This window comes from Cervus elaphus, chromosome 20 (assembly GCF_910594005.1).
Source record: "Cervus elaphus chromosome 20, mCerEla1.1, whole genome shotgun sequence".
Taxonomy (NCBI): domain Eukaryota; kingdom Metazoa; phylum Chordata; class Mammalia; order Artiodactyla; family Cervidae; genus Cervus; species Cervus elaphus.
In genome coordinates this window covers 77359393-77376948 of record NC_057834.1, presented here as the reverse complement: position 1 = coordinate 77376948, position 17556 = coordinate 77359393, and the positions used below count along the sequence as shown (strand labels likewise).

The 17556-nt window shown below is 36.0% G+C and overlaps 1 protein-coding gene across 2 annotated transcripts in view; it reads left to right on the top strand.

Moving 5' to 3' along the window:
• PKN2 (protein kinase N2) overlaps positions 1-17556 on the top strand; it is a 143486-nt gene that overhangs the window by 56674 nt on the left and 69256 nt on the right. For both annotated transcript variants that reach the window (XM_043875869.1, XM_043875870.1), the window contains exon 3: positions 11944-12098. In XM_043875869.1, the coding sequence (XP_043731804.1) occupies positions 11944-12098 (155 nt within the window). The remainder of the gene's footprint in view (positions 1-11943; positions 12099-17556) is intronic.

Here is a 17556-nt window from a genome sequence, read left to right as displayed (position 1 = left end):
CCAATACTTCAGCCACCTGATGTGAAGAACTGACTCATTGGAAAAGACCCTGATGCTGGGAAAGATTGAAGGTGGGAAGAGAAGGGGATGACAAAGGATGAGATGGTTGGATGGCATCACTGACTCAATGGACATGAGTTTGAGTAAACTCCAGGAGTTAGTGATGGACAGGGAGGCCTGGTGTGCTGCAGTCCATGGGGTTGCAAAGAATCGGACACAACTGAGCAACTGAGCTGAGCTGAACTGAACTTGCTGTGCAAAAGATTTTATGTTTAGTTAGATTCCATTTGTTTATTTTTATTTTTGTTACTCTAAAAGGTATGTCAAAAAAGATCTTCCTGCAACTTATGTCAAAGTGTGTTGTACCTATGTTTTCCTCTTGAGTTTTATGGGGTCTGACCTGTAACCCACAATCCTGTCCATGCTGTTTTTGTAAAATACTAAGAAAGCTCAATTAAAGGTTGTACTAGTTATAAAATATTTCAGCAAAATTACTTCAGTTGAGTGACATCTGACAAAGGTCATCCTGAGTACACAAAGATCTTGATTAAGATCCATTAATAACTAATGAGCATTTATTATAATCTGGACAGGTTCCAGATGACTGTATAAGGTAAGCATATCTGTTTAAACAAGAAAGGTGAATTTGGAGGGAAATAAGCATAGTTAACATGATTGTAACACAGGTCAAGAATCTGGAGTAGCTTATTTTTAAAATCAGTGTATAAGTACTGTGTATAAGTAAAAACCAAAATGTTGACCAGTCAATAGTAACTAAGAGACATAGATTGTCTTTGTGAAAGTGGTAGATAAATAGTAAGATAGTGCTTCAGCATACTACTGCCGTTATTAATTTAGATTTGGCTAGATTTACTTCAATTATATTCAATTATATTTCCTCTTATTAAAAAAAAATAGTTTTGTTCCCTAAACAGACATCCTGGCTATACAAGACAACGTTATGAATATTGAGCATTGGGAGTTAGCCAGGTGTAAAGACCATAGTTTGTATAATCCAAGGTCTCATCCCAGCTGGGCCATCATGTATTTATGTGGTTGTATACCGCCTGTAGTGGTACAGTCTCTCCAGGCCTTGTTTTTCTCATTCATAAAACAAAGAAAATACAGACTATTTATGTTCTTTCTATGGTGTTTGGTGAACAGGTGTTTTAATAGCCTAAGAAAAGGTCAAGTATGAGGCATTTAATTGTTGTTCTTTAGTAACTAAGTCATATCCAACTCCGCAACCACATGGACTGTAGCTTACCAGGCTCCTCTGTCCATGGGATTTTCCAGGCAATAATATTGGAGTGGGTTGCCATTTCCTTCTCCAGGGGGATCTTCCCAACCCCGGGATCGAATCTGTGTCTGTTGCATTGCAGGCAGATTCTTTACCACTGAGCCACCAGGAAAGTCTGTGAGATATTTAAGCTTTTCTAAATCTGAACATGAAACTTCTATTGGGATGTAGGTAAAATCTGAGGAAACTTTCCTGAGGCTGGGAAGTAAAGATTCATTTACATTACTAACCACCAAGAAAATCAAGGCAACAGTTTAAGGCTGAGCCTTAGTTAGGAGTCTTCTATGGATGGGGACTGCACCTGTGTTCTAGAACTCAGCTCATCTTGAAAGCCAACTGCTCAGTTGCGGATTTAGAGAAAATACTAAAAGCACCAAAAACAGTATATCTGTTACTCTACACGTTGTTGGGAAAACTGCTAGCAAATTCCATTTTTACTCATCTTTCTGCCCTTGGAAAATGTTATCCCTAAGGAGAATAACAAGAATAACTAGAGAATTGGAAAAAAACATATACTTCTGGTTCATTGACTAAGCTGAAGCCTTTGAATGTGTGGATCACAACAAACTGGAATATTCTTCAAGAGATGGGGATAGCAGACCACCTTACCTGCCTCCTGAGAAACCTGTATGCAGGACAAGAAGCAACAGTTAGAACTGGACATGGAATAATGGACTGGTTCAAAATTGGGAAAGGAGTACGTCAAGGCTGTATATTGTCACCCTGCTTATTTAACACATATGCAGAGTACATCATCCGAAATGCTGGGCTAGATGAATCACAAGCTGGAATCACAATTGCTGGAAAAATATCAACAACCTCAGATATGCAGATGATACCACTTTAATGGCAGAAAGGGAAGAGAAACTAAAGAGCCTCTGATGAAAGTGAAAGAGGAGAGTGAAAAAGCTGGCTTAAAACTCAACATTCAGAAAGCTAAGATCATGGCATCTGGTCCCATCACTTCATAGCAATAGATGGGGAAACAATGGAAAAAGTGACAGACATTTTTTTCTTGGGCTCCAGAATCACTGTAGATGGTGAACGCAACCATGAAATTAAAAGATGCTTGCTTCTTGGAAGAATAGCTATGTCAAACCTAGACTGTTTTAACAAGCAGAGACGTCACTTTGCGGACAAAGACCCATATAGTCAAAGCAACGGTTTTTCCAGCAGTCAAGTATGGATCTGAGAATTGGACCGTGAAGAAGACTGAGCGCCGAAGAATTGACACTTTCGAACTGTGGTGCTGGAGAAGACTCTTGAGAGTCCTTGGACAGCAAGGAAAGCAAATTAGTCAGTCCTAAAAGAAATCAACCCAGAATATACACATTGTAAGGACTGATGCTGAAGCTGAAGCTCAAATACTTTGGCCACCTGATGCAAAGAACTGACTCATTGGAGAAGACCCTGATGCTTGGAAAAATTGACGGCAAGAGGAGAAGAGTGTGACAGAGGATGATAATGTTCGATGGCGTCACTGACTCAATGAACATGAGTTTGAGCAAACTCAGGGAGATAGTGGTGGACAGAGAGGCCTGGTGTGCTGCAGTCCATGGGGTCGCAAAGTTGGACACGATTTGACAGCTGAACAACAACAACAAGGAGCTTTTAACCATGTCGTATTTTCTGCTGACTTCCAGAGTGGTATTTCAAACCAAGATAGATTTTCTGGGCTTCATCTGAGAATTTATAGCCTTATAACCTTTTGGATAATTACCTGAATATAGGTATTATCCTACTGACTTTGCCTTTTGTCATGTTTAAAGTTGAACTCTTCTTTCCTGGAACACTGCCTCTAAATCTTTCCGCTTTTGTTTTCTGCCCTGTTAATGGCATAACCCCCATAATCTATAAATGAAATCTGATGTTTACTGTAGATTTCATTCTCTCTTTTTACTTTCAGTCTTCAGTGTAAGTCAGTTCACCAAACTTGTAGATTCCACCTCTGACATAGGTCTCAAATTTGTATTCTCAATCCTCACTGCTAAAGCCTCCAAGTTCAGGTTTAATCCAACCTAAACAGTGCTGCCAATAATTTTTACTTAGTATTCAGTTTTGATCCTGTTACTTTCTTGCTTTAAACCTCTCAATGACTTTCCATTCTTTACAGAATAGAGTACAAATTTGTAGCATTACAAAGATACCATCTTCATATAATCTGGCCTCTGTCTCTTACTTCAATTCTGATGCTGTTCCTCCCGAATCTAATTTTCCCATCTCTCCTCCTACCATTTATATTTGCTTTCTCTCTCTCTCTTTTTTTAAATCTTTCTTAACATGTGTGTGGGGTGTTTGTGTGTTTGTATGTGTGTGTGTATTGGCAGAATCTAGGTGATAGGAATATGGGTGCTTACTACACAATTCTTTCAATTCTTCAGTATACTTGAAAATGTTAATGTATGCACACATATACTATTTAGAAATGGGCACACATACCCCTTTATGTAAGTATACAGACTGTATCTGCTATTTGAGAAAAGGAATTTTTTTCTCAAGTCCTTTGCACAATACCTGAATATTCATGATGTAACCAATTCCCTGTGTTAAATTCCCTTTATTCAAAATATCTAGCGTGGTTTCTGTTTGTCAACTAGACTCTTAATGGTATACCTTCTTTCCATACCATATAAGAAATTTAGAATAATTTCAGTCTACTTAACTCCACTTATGTGCTATCATCATTCATATTTTTGTTCTATCATTGTATCTTCAATTCCATAAATTAGATTAATTATTATTTTATATAGTCATTGTTGGTTTACATTTATTTTCTCTCTCTTTTTTTTAAACATTTATTTTTATTTATTTGGCTGCATAGAGTCTTAGTTGTGGCATGTGGGATCTAGTTCCCTAACCAGGAATCGAACCCAGCCCCCCTGTATCAGGAGCACAGAGTCTTAGCCACTGGACCACAAGGGAATTCCCATACATTTATTTTCTTTGTACATCATTTCTTCTTGCTTCTCAGACCTTCCTTCGTTTTGTTTCTTTTTCTTCTTAAAGGTATAGACTTTAGAAAGATATTTTCTCTGGTATATCATTCTAGATTGGCATTTAATTTCTATCAATAGCTGTAAACTATTATTTTATGTCTTCTGGATTGCCCTGTTGTTGAGTAGGCAGCTGCCATCTAATAGTTAAACTGTGCTGATATCCTGCCCTTTCTCCCTAGCTGTTTTTAACAAGCTGTTTGTCTGCAGTGTTCTGTATAATGGTATAGGTTTCCTTTCATTTGATCTGCTTGGGATTTGTTGGATTCCTGAATCTGAGATTTGTGTGTTTCATTGATTATGAGAAGTGCTTAGCCCCTCTCTCTTCAATATTGCTTCTCCTGAATTCTCTCTTCTGTTTCATTTTGGTGCTCCAGTTAGACGAATAGTAATTTCTTCAAGTCTACGTCCATTTCACTAATAATTACTTTCCGCATGTCCAGTTTGCTCTTGACCACATACATTATATTTCTAATTATGCTGTCCATCTATCTATCTATATTTTTTTACTACTACAATTTATGCTTAGTTTTGTTAATCTTTGACAGTCTCTTGCTTTAGTCATTCTTTTAATACCTTTTTAATTTAACTTTACCTATAAAATAGACTTTTTCACATTTTGTGCAACATAATGACAACAAATGAAATCTTTGCTATGCTACTCCTAGATTTTTTTCTCACTCGTGGTGAATTTCTTTTCTGCCTGTACTTTGTGATTTCTAATTGTTGTACATTTTCACTGGAACTTTATCTGTGGGAATTATTTTAAGTGCCTATTTTAAGGGATTTAAAGTGCCTTCTTTCAAAAAGGATTTGCATTTGTTTCTGTATGATGCCTGAAAGCATTATTAATCTGAGGCCAATTAAAATTCATGCTTAGTTTTGGCAGGGTCACATAGTATGGTTTCCTGCCTCAAACCTGTATGAGAGTAATAGGAATTTTTTTTTTTTTTAAAGAATATCCATTTCCCTTCCCCCCAGTCACCCCAAGCCAAAGGCAAGTCAACAAATTCAGCTGTTATGGATGACAACTTTTGAGGTTCCTGTCTTTAATCATATTTTTCCTGATCTGACTGACTACTTTGTAAGAGTCCTCAGGCCTTTTCTTGAACTCTTATTAAAATCCAAGCTTTACTTCACTAGGATGATGAGAACCCAATAAGTCCTTTTGTTCAGAAGAGCAAAACCATTCTCAGAAGCACAGAGGTACAAATGTCTACTTATATCTGTCCTGGAATTCTGTCACATGCACCATGAATGCACTACCTCCTCCCTAGCCCCCAAGTGCAAGTAAGTCTGAAAAATCTTGCTTTTTTGGTTTTATTTTCCCCTTAACCTGCCTCTTATTTTAGGCATGAAAGAAGGAGATTACACATGGAGTATTAAGTTAGTCAACCTACCTTGTCAGGTGTTTAAAGACTTCATATATCTCCTAGCTAATTTATTTGAGGTGTCTTGTAGCACTGTGATTTTTTTATAACTAATTGTTCTCTCTTCTAGAGTTATTTTTGTGGAATTATAAATTCCTAAAAAGTTCTCCAAAGATATCACACACAAAAAAGACAGTTACAGGCCAATATCACTGATGAACATAGACACTAAAATACTCAATAAAATACTAGCAAATCAAATCCAGCAATACATTAAAAGAATCATGCACAATGATCAAGTGGGATTTAGCCCAGGGATGCAAGGATTTTTCAGTATGCACAAGTCAATCAGTGTGATACACAACATTAACAAATTGAAGAAAAAAACTGTATGATCGTCTCAATGGATGCAGAAAAAACTTTTAATAAAATTCAACATCCTTTTATGATAAAAATTCTCCAGAAAATGAGGATGGAGAGAACATACTTAAACATAGGAAAGGCCATATATGGCAGTCCCACAGCTAACATCATACTCAGTGGTGAAAAGTAGAAAGCACTTCCTTCAAGATCAAAAATAAGACAAGATTCTCACCGCTTTTATTTAACATCATTTAGGAAGTCCTAGCCACAGCAATCAGAGGGAGGAAAAAAAAAAAGAGTCCAAATTGGAAAGGAAGAAGTAAAACTGTCATTGTTTCCATATGACATGGTGCTATACATAGCGAATCCTAAAGATGCCACCTAAAGATGCTCATTGATGAATTCAGTAAATTTGCAGGGTACACAATTAATATACAGAGATCTACTGCATTTCTATACATTCACAATGAAAAATCAGAAAGATAAATTAAGGAAACAATCCAATTTACCATTGTATCAACAAGAATAAAATAACTAAGGAGGCAAAAGACCTGTATTGCAAAAACTATAAGATTCTGATGAAAGAAATTGAAGATGACACAGATGGAAAGATATACCTGTTCTTGGACTGGAAGAATCACTATTGTTAAAATGACCATATTACCCAAGGTAATTTACAGATTCATTGCAATCGCTATCAAAATACCAATAACATTTTTCACAGAACTAAAACAATTTTATAATTTATATAGAAACACAAAAGTCCCCAAATAGACAAAACAGTCAAGAACAGAGCTGTAGGAATCAAGCTCCTTGACGTCAGACTGTACTTCAAAGCTACAGCTATCAAAGCAGTATGGTACTGGCACAGACTCAAGGGAACAGGATAGAAAGCCCAGAAACAAACCCATGTTCCTGTGGTCGATCAGTCTATGACAAAGGAGGCAAGGATATACAATGCAGGAAAGACAGTCTCTTCAGCAAATGGTGCTGGAGAAACTGGACAGCTGCATATAAAAGAATGAAGTTAGAACATTGTCTATCACCATGTACAAAAATAAATTCCAAATGGATTAAAGGCCTATTTAAGTCTAAAAATGTTAAACTTCCAACAAGAAAACAGGCAGAACACTCTTTGACATAAATCATGGTGATTATTTTTTGGAACTGTCTTCTAAAGTAAAGGAAATAAAAGCAAAAATAAACAGATGGGATCTAACTAAAAAGCTTTTGCACAGCAGAGGAAACCATTGACAAAACAAAAAGACAATGTGTTGAATAGGAGAAAATGTTTTCAAATGATATAACTAATAAAGGATTAATACCCAACGTATGTAAACAGCTCATACAACTCAACGCTTTTTAAAAAATTTTAAAATAGGCCAAAGAAATGAGTAGACACTTTGCCAAAGAAGAAATTTAGATGGCCAACAGGCACATGAAAAGATGCTCAGCATTGCTAATCGTCAGGGGAATGCAAATCAAAACCACAAAGATGTCAGAATGGCTATCATCAAAAAGCCTATAAAAAACAAATGTCCACAAGGAGATAGAGAAAAGGGAATCCTTGTACACTGTTGATGGGAATGTAAGTTGGTGGAACCACTGTGGAGAAAAATACGGAGATTTCTCAGAAATAATATGACTCAGTAATTCCACTCCTGGGTATATATAAAAAAAAATCACCAAACCACCAATTCAAAAAAATGCATGCACCCCAATGTTCATAGCAGCATTGTTTATAATAGCCAAAGTATGGAAACAACCTAAGTGTCCATTCACTGTTGAATGGACAAAGCAGCTGTGGGGGTGGGGGTGTGGGGTGTGGGGTTGTGTGTGTGTGTGTAAAGGAATACTACTCAGTCATAAAAAAGAACAAAGTTTTGCCATTGTAGTCACATGGATGGACTTGGAGGACATTGTGCTAAGTGAAATAAGTCAGAAAGATAAATACTATATGATAATGCTTATATGTGGAATTTAAAAAGTATGACAAATGAATATAACATAAAATAAGCAAAGTTGTTGCTAACAGAACAAGCTAGTGGTTACCAGTGGGGAGAGGAAAGTGTGGGGGGACAGTTTAGATGTGGGAGAGTGGGAGGTACAAACTGTTGAGAGTCTGATAAACGCAAGGATGTATAATACAACACTAGTAATTGCAAATATTTTGTAATAACTGTAAATGGAAAGTAACCTTTAAAAATTGTATAAAAGTTTTTTAAAAATTTAAAAACAAAAAAACTAGAGAAAGTAGCAGGTTGAAAGAGAAAACAGCTGAAGTCTAAAGAATCCAGCACAGTGTTTTTCTAACCTCTAAATGAATAAAAAGTGGGCTTTATAAAACAAGACATTTCTAAAGTTGAATTTCTGACTTGGCATATACTTGTGACTTTTGCAAATTACTTAGCCTCTCTGAGTATGCTTTTTTATTAGTAAAATGAGGTTATGTTACAAAATTTGTGAGTTCCTTTGGAGATTAGATGGCAGAAATATCGGCTGCTTCACTGAGCCCTGACATGTAATTTTATTGAGCCCTACATTTTTGCCTAAGCACTATTCAGGATTTATCTCCACAATAATACCCAATTGGTGGTTAGATAATTATAACACAGATATTAAGTATCTGATTAAGATCACACCAATAAGTAACAGTCACAGGATTTTAACTCAGACATTCTGACCTCAAGAGCCCAGACTCTTAACCATTGTGTTCTTTCTTTTTTAAAATTTTGTTTATTTATTGGCTGTGCTGGGTCTTTGTTGTTGGGTGCGGGCTTTCTATAGTTACGGCAAGTGAGGGCTAGCTACTCTTCGTCTTGGTGTATGGTCTTCTTGTTGTGGAGCACAGGTTCAGTAGTTGTGGCACACAGGGCTTATTTTCCCTGTGGCATGTGGAATCTTCCCCGATCAGGGATCAAACCTGTGTTCTTTGCATTGATTGATAAGCGAATTCTCAGCCACTTAACTGTCAGGGAAGTCCACCAGCGTGTTATTTCTTATGTTCTTAAAATTCTTTTAAAACTGAAGGTGTAATTTTCTGTGGAAACAGTACTAGACATAATAATATTATTAGAAATTCACCAACTGATAGAATGAATGGATATTTCAATGTCTTGGACAGTGTGCTGTAATGTGCAAGAATTTCTTATTTAGTATCTTCAATAGTTTGTAATCTAGTTTCTATGTAAATGCTTCCAGAGACAAAGGATTTTATTACATTTTTAAAGTAAACCATTTAATTTTTAGATAACTCAAAATCTAAGGAATTTTTCTTTTCCTGGGATAAAAGTTTTGCTATCACTACCTTTACCCATTGTTTCTAATTCTCTACCCTGTGAGAAGATTGTGAAAGGATAGCTTCTTTCATAGTTTTTTAAATGTTTAGGCAAGAATCATTTCTCTTTCTCACTATAAGCTAAACACCATCAAGTATTTTATAAGCAATACATTTCCATATGTGTCTCTATTGAGGACCTTTTAACTCTGCATTCCAGTTCTTTTAAAAAATGTGCTTACTAGAAATTAACTTTATGTACCAGATTTTGTATAATTTTAAGTTTTTTCCAAGAGTCTTGGATCATTTATGTTTTTAAAAAAAGGAAATGGAGGAGAAAACATAATTGTTCACAAATCTGAATATACTTTTTAGTCATTACTGTAATGTGCATTTGATTTATGTATTCAGCAAACACTTGTACACTGACTAGTTCTAGTTAATGTTTGTTGGATTTACTATGCACCATGCCCTTTTCTAAGCTCTTTACACATAACATTTAGTCACAATAATTCTGTGGGGTAGAGGTCATTTTCACTATTTAACAGATGAGAAATATGAGACATAGAGCTATTAGCTAATTCATCCCATATCTCATGGTTTGTACTAAATCTCAGGGTCAAAACTGAGATTCAGACCTAGGCACAATCTCTGAAGTGTGTGTGTGTGGGTGTGTTAGTGTGTGTATTTATGTCTTAATCTAGGCTACTTTAACAAAATACCATAGGGACTTCGCCAGTGGTCTAATGGTAATGCTCCACACTCCAAATGAGGGGGCCTGGGTTTGATCCCTGTCCAGGGAACTAAGATTACACACACCACCACTGAGCCCGTGTGCTGCAACTCCTGAGCCCACACACTGGGCTAGAGAAGCCCTTGTGCAGCAACACACACCCAGTGAAGCCAAAATAAATAGTAGATAAAAATATAATAATAATTAAAGGAACTACTTCTTAGCAATTAAAAAAAAAGAATGTAAACAAAATTTTAATTGTTTTAAATTCTTTTTGTTTAAAGAATTTAAACAAAATACCATACACTATGGTATTTAAACAAAATACCATAAACTAGAAATTTGTTTCTCATAGTACTGGAGGCTGAGAAGGCCAAGATTAAGGTGCCAACATAGAGTTATAATGATGGCCCTCTTCCTCGTTTGTAGACATCTTTTCACCATATCCTCACGTAACTAAGGGAGACTGCCCTTATGACCTCATCACTCCTGAAAGCCTCACCTCCAAGTTCTCTGACATTAGAGGTTCAACATATGAATTTTGGGGGGTGAACAAACATTCTGTCCCTAGAAATATGTTTTATAGTTCTTTTGTGTGCCTGAAAAATTATCTACCTTTTAGAGTAGTTTTAAGTGTATGTCACTTACAAAAAAAATCAACTTTTGGATCAGCTCATTTGTAATATGAGAGTTCAGTAACAATAAAAACCATTCATGAATTTGAATCCTAGCTAATAACTGTAACTTTACCTATTTCCTGATGTGTAAAGTGTGCCTAATATCTGTCTCAAATGGTTGTTTCTCTTAAAGAATTAATATGCATATATACACGTGTTAGTGTGTATAAATTATACTGTTAAATATGTAAGTATACACAGAGTCTAGTACACATGTTTACAAGACTTATAAATGGCTAAAAGGTAGCATGGCACCGCAATTATTAGGCTAGACTTTGGAACAGAGCTGACTTACGAGCTGTATGACCTTGGGCAAGTTTCTTAACTTCCCTGTGCTGTAGTTTTTTTTCTGTAATATAGGTATAATACTTGTTACAGGGCGGTTATGAGGCCTAGTGAGTCAAGAAAGTCCTTAGATCAGGACTTACACCTTGTAAAGTAGCTATATAAATTATAAAATGGTATTATTTTTTATCAGTATATAACATAGTATCTGTATTTTTGTAAGTTCATTAACTTGGTGTGGATAAAACACAAAATAATGAACTTCAGTATGAAGAATTTTAGATATGTGGTCAAATTATTAGATGTGTTTCAACAATAATGGATTACTAAGAATAATTAGAAGGTTTTATTTGAAGTTTTTGTTTTTGTTTCCAAATAAAAGTACCATGGTATGCTTTATGAAAAGCAGTGGACTTGAATTTTTGGTCTTCCTACACCCACTACCATCATAGTAGAAAATAAAATGTGAAGGCTTTATGCATACACTTAGATTATTACTTAATTAATGCTAGTGTGATATTTGAAGTACCCTTAGTCCTGTTTATAAGTAATTATTTTAGTAGAGTTTGTTTGAGAATGCTTTGTTTTCTAACCAGTCAGGTAATAAGTAGGGAATTTAGTTTAATTGTTGAACAGATTAGTCAAAATGATTTGATTTAATTATAAAGTAATTGTGCTAGTAAAACTTTGAACAGTGATTAAACTCAGCTTCAGACTCAAGATAGTCACTTCTATAGTATCCTTGGCAGGTGGTCCTACAACTCTACTTGAATATTTTCCTGACTTAAATTCTCATATTATCTGTAAGCATAAGGAGATTCTATTTAAATGACTTTAAGCTTATCTCAAACTTTATAATTCTTTATTCTTTGAAAATATTAACTTGCAATTTTAAGCAGCAATTGATCCTAGTAAATAATTTTTAACATACTATTTGACTTACAGATTGCCCACGGACTCCAGATACTCCCAGTAGTGACTCTCGTTGTTCCACCAGCAATAATAGGTTGATGGCCTTACAAAAACAATTGGATATAGAACTTAAAGTAAAACAAGGTGCAGAGAACATGATACAGATGTATTCAAATGGATCCTCAAAGGTAAGTACAGTAAATAAATGTAGGTGTATATAGTTGATTCTCATTATTCACAGATTTCCCCATGTGTGAATTAGCCTACCTGATAAAATTTATTTGAAACCCAGAATCAGAATTTGTGGCACTTTCACAGTCATTTGTGTACAGGGAACAGAGGTATAAAAAATTTATCTGATGTGAATGTTCACAGTTGATGTGAACAAGATGATACTCTTCTTGTTTAAGCTCTTACACTGTAAACAAGTATCCTTTTCATGGTTTGTTTAGCACTACATTTTTTGCATTTTTGTACTTTTCATGATTTTACAGTTTAAGCACTGTATTAGGATTTCTGAAATCTCTTTAACCTCCAAATTTATAAGTATTGACAACAAAACAAGTTGGAAACTATAAAGATTTCTAAAGTAATACTTTCTGAATTGCTCATTTCTTCCAAAATCAATCAGTAAAATTTTTTTAAGTAGAATTGTCTGAGTAAAGGGTGCAGAGGAAACCGCAACTTTTCTGTAAATCTATAGTTGTTCTGTTAATAAAACAAAAAATTTATTTAAAAACATTTAAGCTATAATGAGCTTTCCATCACTACATACAGATCTTTAAGAAAGAACAAATGAAAAGAGAAGACATTCTATTGTTAATGATTGGACTCATCTTTGGGTGTTTAGGGAATCTGGTATGGGCATGTTACTCCTAATTGAAAACTAGTGTTACAGGGAGCACTTGTTACTAATGGGAATGTGTTCTTTTTCTGAGATATAATGTGAAAGAGAAAATGTTAGGAACAACCAAACCAGTTTAACATGAAGGTCCTTTCCAATCTAAGGTTCTATAGTTTTATAATTTTCAAAAAGTCTTAGAAAAGTGGATTTATTATAAAATCCACCCTTTTACTTTCTACTTATTTATTTTAAAGATTTTTGTCTCTGTGAATTAGTTTCTTCCATATTTTAATAGAGATTTCATAATTTCAGAATAAAAGTGAGTAGGATTTTTTTTTTTTTTTAAGTTTAGCAAGAATTTAAAATTGGGGGAAGAGAAGGGGACAGTGGGAGTCTTTGCTTGGAGACATGTACCCTACCTACGTGTGTGTGTGTGTGTTAGTCGCTCGGTTGTGTTCGACTCTGCGACCCTACGGACTGTATCCTGCCAGGCTCTTTCTGTCCATGGAATTCTCCAGGCAAGAATAGTGGAGTGGGTTGCCATTCCCTTCTCCAGGGGATTTTCCCTACCCTACCAAACATGGGTCTTCTACTTTGCAGGCAGATTCTTTACTATCTGAACTACCAGGGAAGCCCCTAATGCAATTTGTGAAAATGCTGAAAAGAGAGAAATGTGTATATGTTATAAATAACATTTTTTTAAGCTTAATTGTGAAAATTAGCTTCAGTATATGCCATATTTCAAAATAATTTTAAAATTACTTTTAGAGAAATATATTTGTTCCTACTTGATATATTATTTACATGATCTAATACTATACTACTTCACTAACTTTGAACTTTTATTATGGGGTAGTAGAGTTGATTTTTCTCTGTTATTTTTAGTATTGATCATTAGTTTGGGTTTTTGTTTTTGTTTTATTCCCACTTTTATCAAATGTTATTTTGGGCTTCCTTTTTTAGAAGGTAAATATGGTGTTCTTGAAACTGTGAATGCAAACATATTATACTCAGTGTTTTGAAATGGAAACATTCTGGAGTAAACTTTTAACCTAGGATTAGATTAGATTTTAACCTAGGGATTAGATTGAGAGATTGATGAATCCTTGAAGTTATAAGCAAACTGTAGCCTGCCAGGCTCCTCTGTCCATGGGATTTTCCAGGCAAAGATACTGCAGTGGGTTGCCATTTCCTTCTTCAGGGGATCATCCTGACCCAGGGACTGAATCTGCATCTCCTGCATTGGCAGGCGGGTTCTTTACCACTGAGCCACCGGAGAATCCCCAATATTCTGATACATAAGATGAATAAGAGGATGAATAAGAGTGCCACAGGTTTCACCATATTCTCAAAGTGGTCTGTAAGCAACACCCTCCCTTACCCAAATTTAATAGATTTATGGATGTATTAAAAGGAAAACATAACTTATAATAACCACAGGTTGAAAAATAAACAGGCCTGTGAGTAGCCTGATAAAACAAATGGATAATTTCCAGTAGCCTTTTATTTTTAATTAGATTCATTAATTTGAGAAGGGGTCAAGTTCAATATCCAGAGCATATCAACAGCCATTATAGTCTCTGAGATAGTTCTGTGAGTTATTCTTGTCTAGATTTGGTTCTAATAGTAATAGTCATCAGTTCTAGCAGTTATTTTCAATGAAAAGCCATGACCTAATGGGGAAATATCTGAATCTCCACAAAGGCACAATAAGACTTTTTCTTTTTTCCTTTTCCTCCACTGAAAGAACTTTAAGCAATGAGATATAGTGAGAGGTGTAGCTAGCATAAAGACAAACCAGATTATAAGTACTTTGTACAAAATTAAGCAGTTGAGATTCTATCTTATAAGATGTGTGGAGCTGTTGAAAGACTTTTAGCAAAGAAAATGCATGTTCAGATTTAAAATTTAGATCGTTCACATCCATCTTCCTAAGACTTGGAAAATTAATGAGAGGGTCAAGTCTACAGACAGCAAGTTTAAGGAAGCTTTTGTAGTAGTTCAGGTTAAACATGCTTAAAGCCTCTTGTAGCACCAGTAGAAAAAAAAAAAAAGAAGACAGTCAAGCAGTTTTGGTAGAATAAATATGTGCTGTCTGGATATGAGGAAGAAGGCAGAGTCAGAGATGATTCTTAGATTGGTTATGTGAACAGACTGATAAATGGTAGTATCCTTCACAAAGATAGGTAATTCTTAATGAGGAGCAGATTTAGGGATAGGTATGATGAATTCAATTAGGCAGTAGTTAGTCCTCTTCAGAACTTTGGTTATTGGATTCTGTGATCCAGTTTTTACCCCCGTACATGTTAGAGTGTGATTTGTCCTTGTGAAAGGTAAGTCAGATATTTTCACATGCTTATTAAAAACCCTGCAGGGACTTTCTAGTAATTTTCGAACAAAATCTTACAAAAGAGTCCTTACTGTGATTCTGCAAGTTTGTACATGATTTACCCCTGGCTACCTTGCTACCTTATCTTCTAAAACCCTCTCATTCTCCCTCGTTACACTCTAGCCATATTGGCTTCTTTGCTATCTTTTGAACATACCAAGCACACTTACCTCAGAGCCTTTGCGTTTACTGTCTCTGCCTAGATGCACTTCTCCTAAGTACTTTCATGGCTTTCTCACTTCATTGAAATCTCTGCTGATATGGTACCACTTCAAAAAGTTCTTCATTACTATCCTATGTAAAATAGCACCCCCTGCCTCTCTTTATCCCTTTCACTGCATCACCTCTACCTGAAATAATAATTTACACAACTTCTTTATCTATTTTCAACATCAGAGTGCAACTTCATGGCTCTTAAGTAGTACATTGATTTTCATAATAATTTCTGAGGGCTTGATAAGACATGTTGAAGAAATGTTCCCTGTTCATATATTCAGATGACAGACCAAGCTGTTCATTAATATATTGGATTATTTCTAGCCTCTACCACTTTTGAAAAAAAATGCTTCTAAGTTTTTTCATTCCTGTTCATCATTGAAAGTACCTGACCATCTATCTAGGCCTCCCTTTCTCAGTCTTTTAAAACAGATAGTCAGTGGGAATTTGTATGACTCAGGGAACTCAAACAGGGGTTCTGTAATAACCTAGCTAGAGGGGTGGGATGGGGAGAGAGTTTCAAGAGGGAGGGGACATGTGTATACCTACGGCAGATTCATGTTACTTGGCAGACACCAACAAAATTCTGTAAAGCAATTATCCTTCAGTAAAAAATAAAAATAAAGCTAATATACTCCAGTCTTATATATACCAAGGGAACATTTCATGCAAAGATGGGCTCAATAAATGACAGAAATGATATGGACCTAACAGAAGCGGAAGATATTAAGAAGAGGTGGCAAGAATACACAGAAGAACTATACAAAAAAGATCTTCACGACCCAGATAATCATGATGGTATGATCACTCACTTAGAGCCAGACATCCTGGAATGTAAAGTCAAGTGGGCCTTAGGAAGCATCACTATGAACAAAGCTAGTGGATGTGATGGAATTCCAATTGAGATGTTTCAAATCCTAAAAGATGATGCTGTGAAAGTGCTGCACTCAATATACCAGCAAATTTTGAAAACTCAGCAGTGGCCACAGGACTGGAAAAGGTCAGTTTTCATTCCAATCCCAAAGAAAGGCAATTCCAAAGAAGGTTCAAACTACCGCACAATTCTACTCATCTCACATGCTAGCAAAGTAGTGCTCAAAATTCTCCAAGCCAGGCTTCAACAGTACGTGAACTGTGAATTACAGATGTTTAAGCTAGTTTTAGGAAAGACAGAGGAATCAGAGATCAAACTGCCAACATCCTCTGGATCATTGAAAAAGCAAGATGGTTCCAGAAAAACATCTATTTCTGCTTTATTGACTGTGCCAAAGCCTTTGACTGTGTGGATCACCACAAACTGTGGAAAATTCTTAAAGAGGTGGGATTACAGACCACCTGACCTGCCTCTTGAGAAATCTGTATGCAGGTCAGAAAGCCTCAGTTAGAACTAGACACGGAACAACAGACTGGTTCCAAATAGGAGACGGAGTACGTCAAGGCTGTATATTGTCACCCTGCTTGTTTAACTTATATGCAGAGTACATCATGAGAAACGCTGGGCTGGAGGAAGCACAAGTTGTAATCAAGACTGCTGGGAGAAATATCAATAACCTCAAGATATGCAGATGACACCACCCTTATGGCAGAAAATGAAGTAAAGAGCCTCTTGATGAAAGTGAAAGAGGAGAGTAAAAAAAGTTGGCTTAAAGCTCAACATTCAGAAAACTAAGATCATGGCATCTGGTCCCATCACTTCATGGCAAATAGATGGGGAAACAGTGACAGACCTTATTTTTTGGGGCTCGAAAATCACTGCAGATGGTGACTGCAGCCATGAAATTAAAAGATGCTTACTCTTTGGAAGAAAAGTTATGACCAACCTAGACAGGATATTAAAAAGCAGAGACATTACTTTGCTGAAAAAGGTCCGTCTAGTCAAGGCTGTGGTTTTTCCAGTGGTCATGTATGGATGAGAGAGTTGAACTATAAAGAAAGCTGAGCGCCAAAGAATGGATGCTTTTTGTTGTTGTTGGTGGTGGTTCCCTCACTTCTTATCCATTTGTTTTTATTAGTTGGAGACTAATTACAATGTTGTAGTGGTTTTTGCCATACATTGACATGAATCAGCCATGGATTTACATGTATTCCCCATCCCGATCCCCTCTCCCATCTCCCTCTCCACCCGATACCTCTGGGTCTTCCCAGTGCACCAGCCCTGAGCACTTGTCTCATGCATCCAACCTGGGCTGGTGATCTG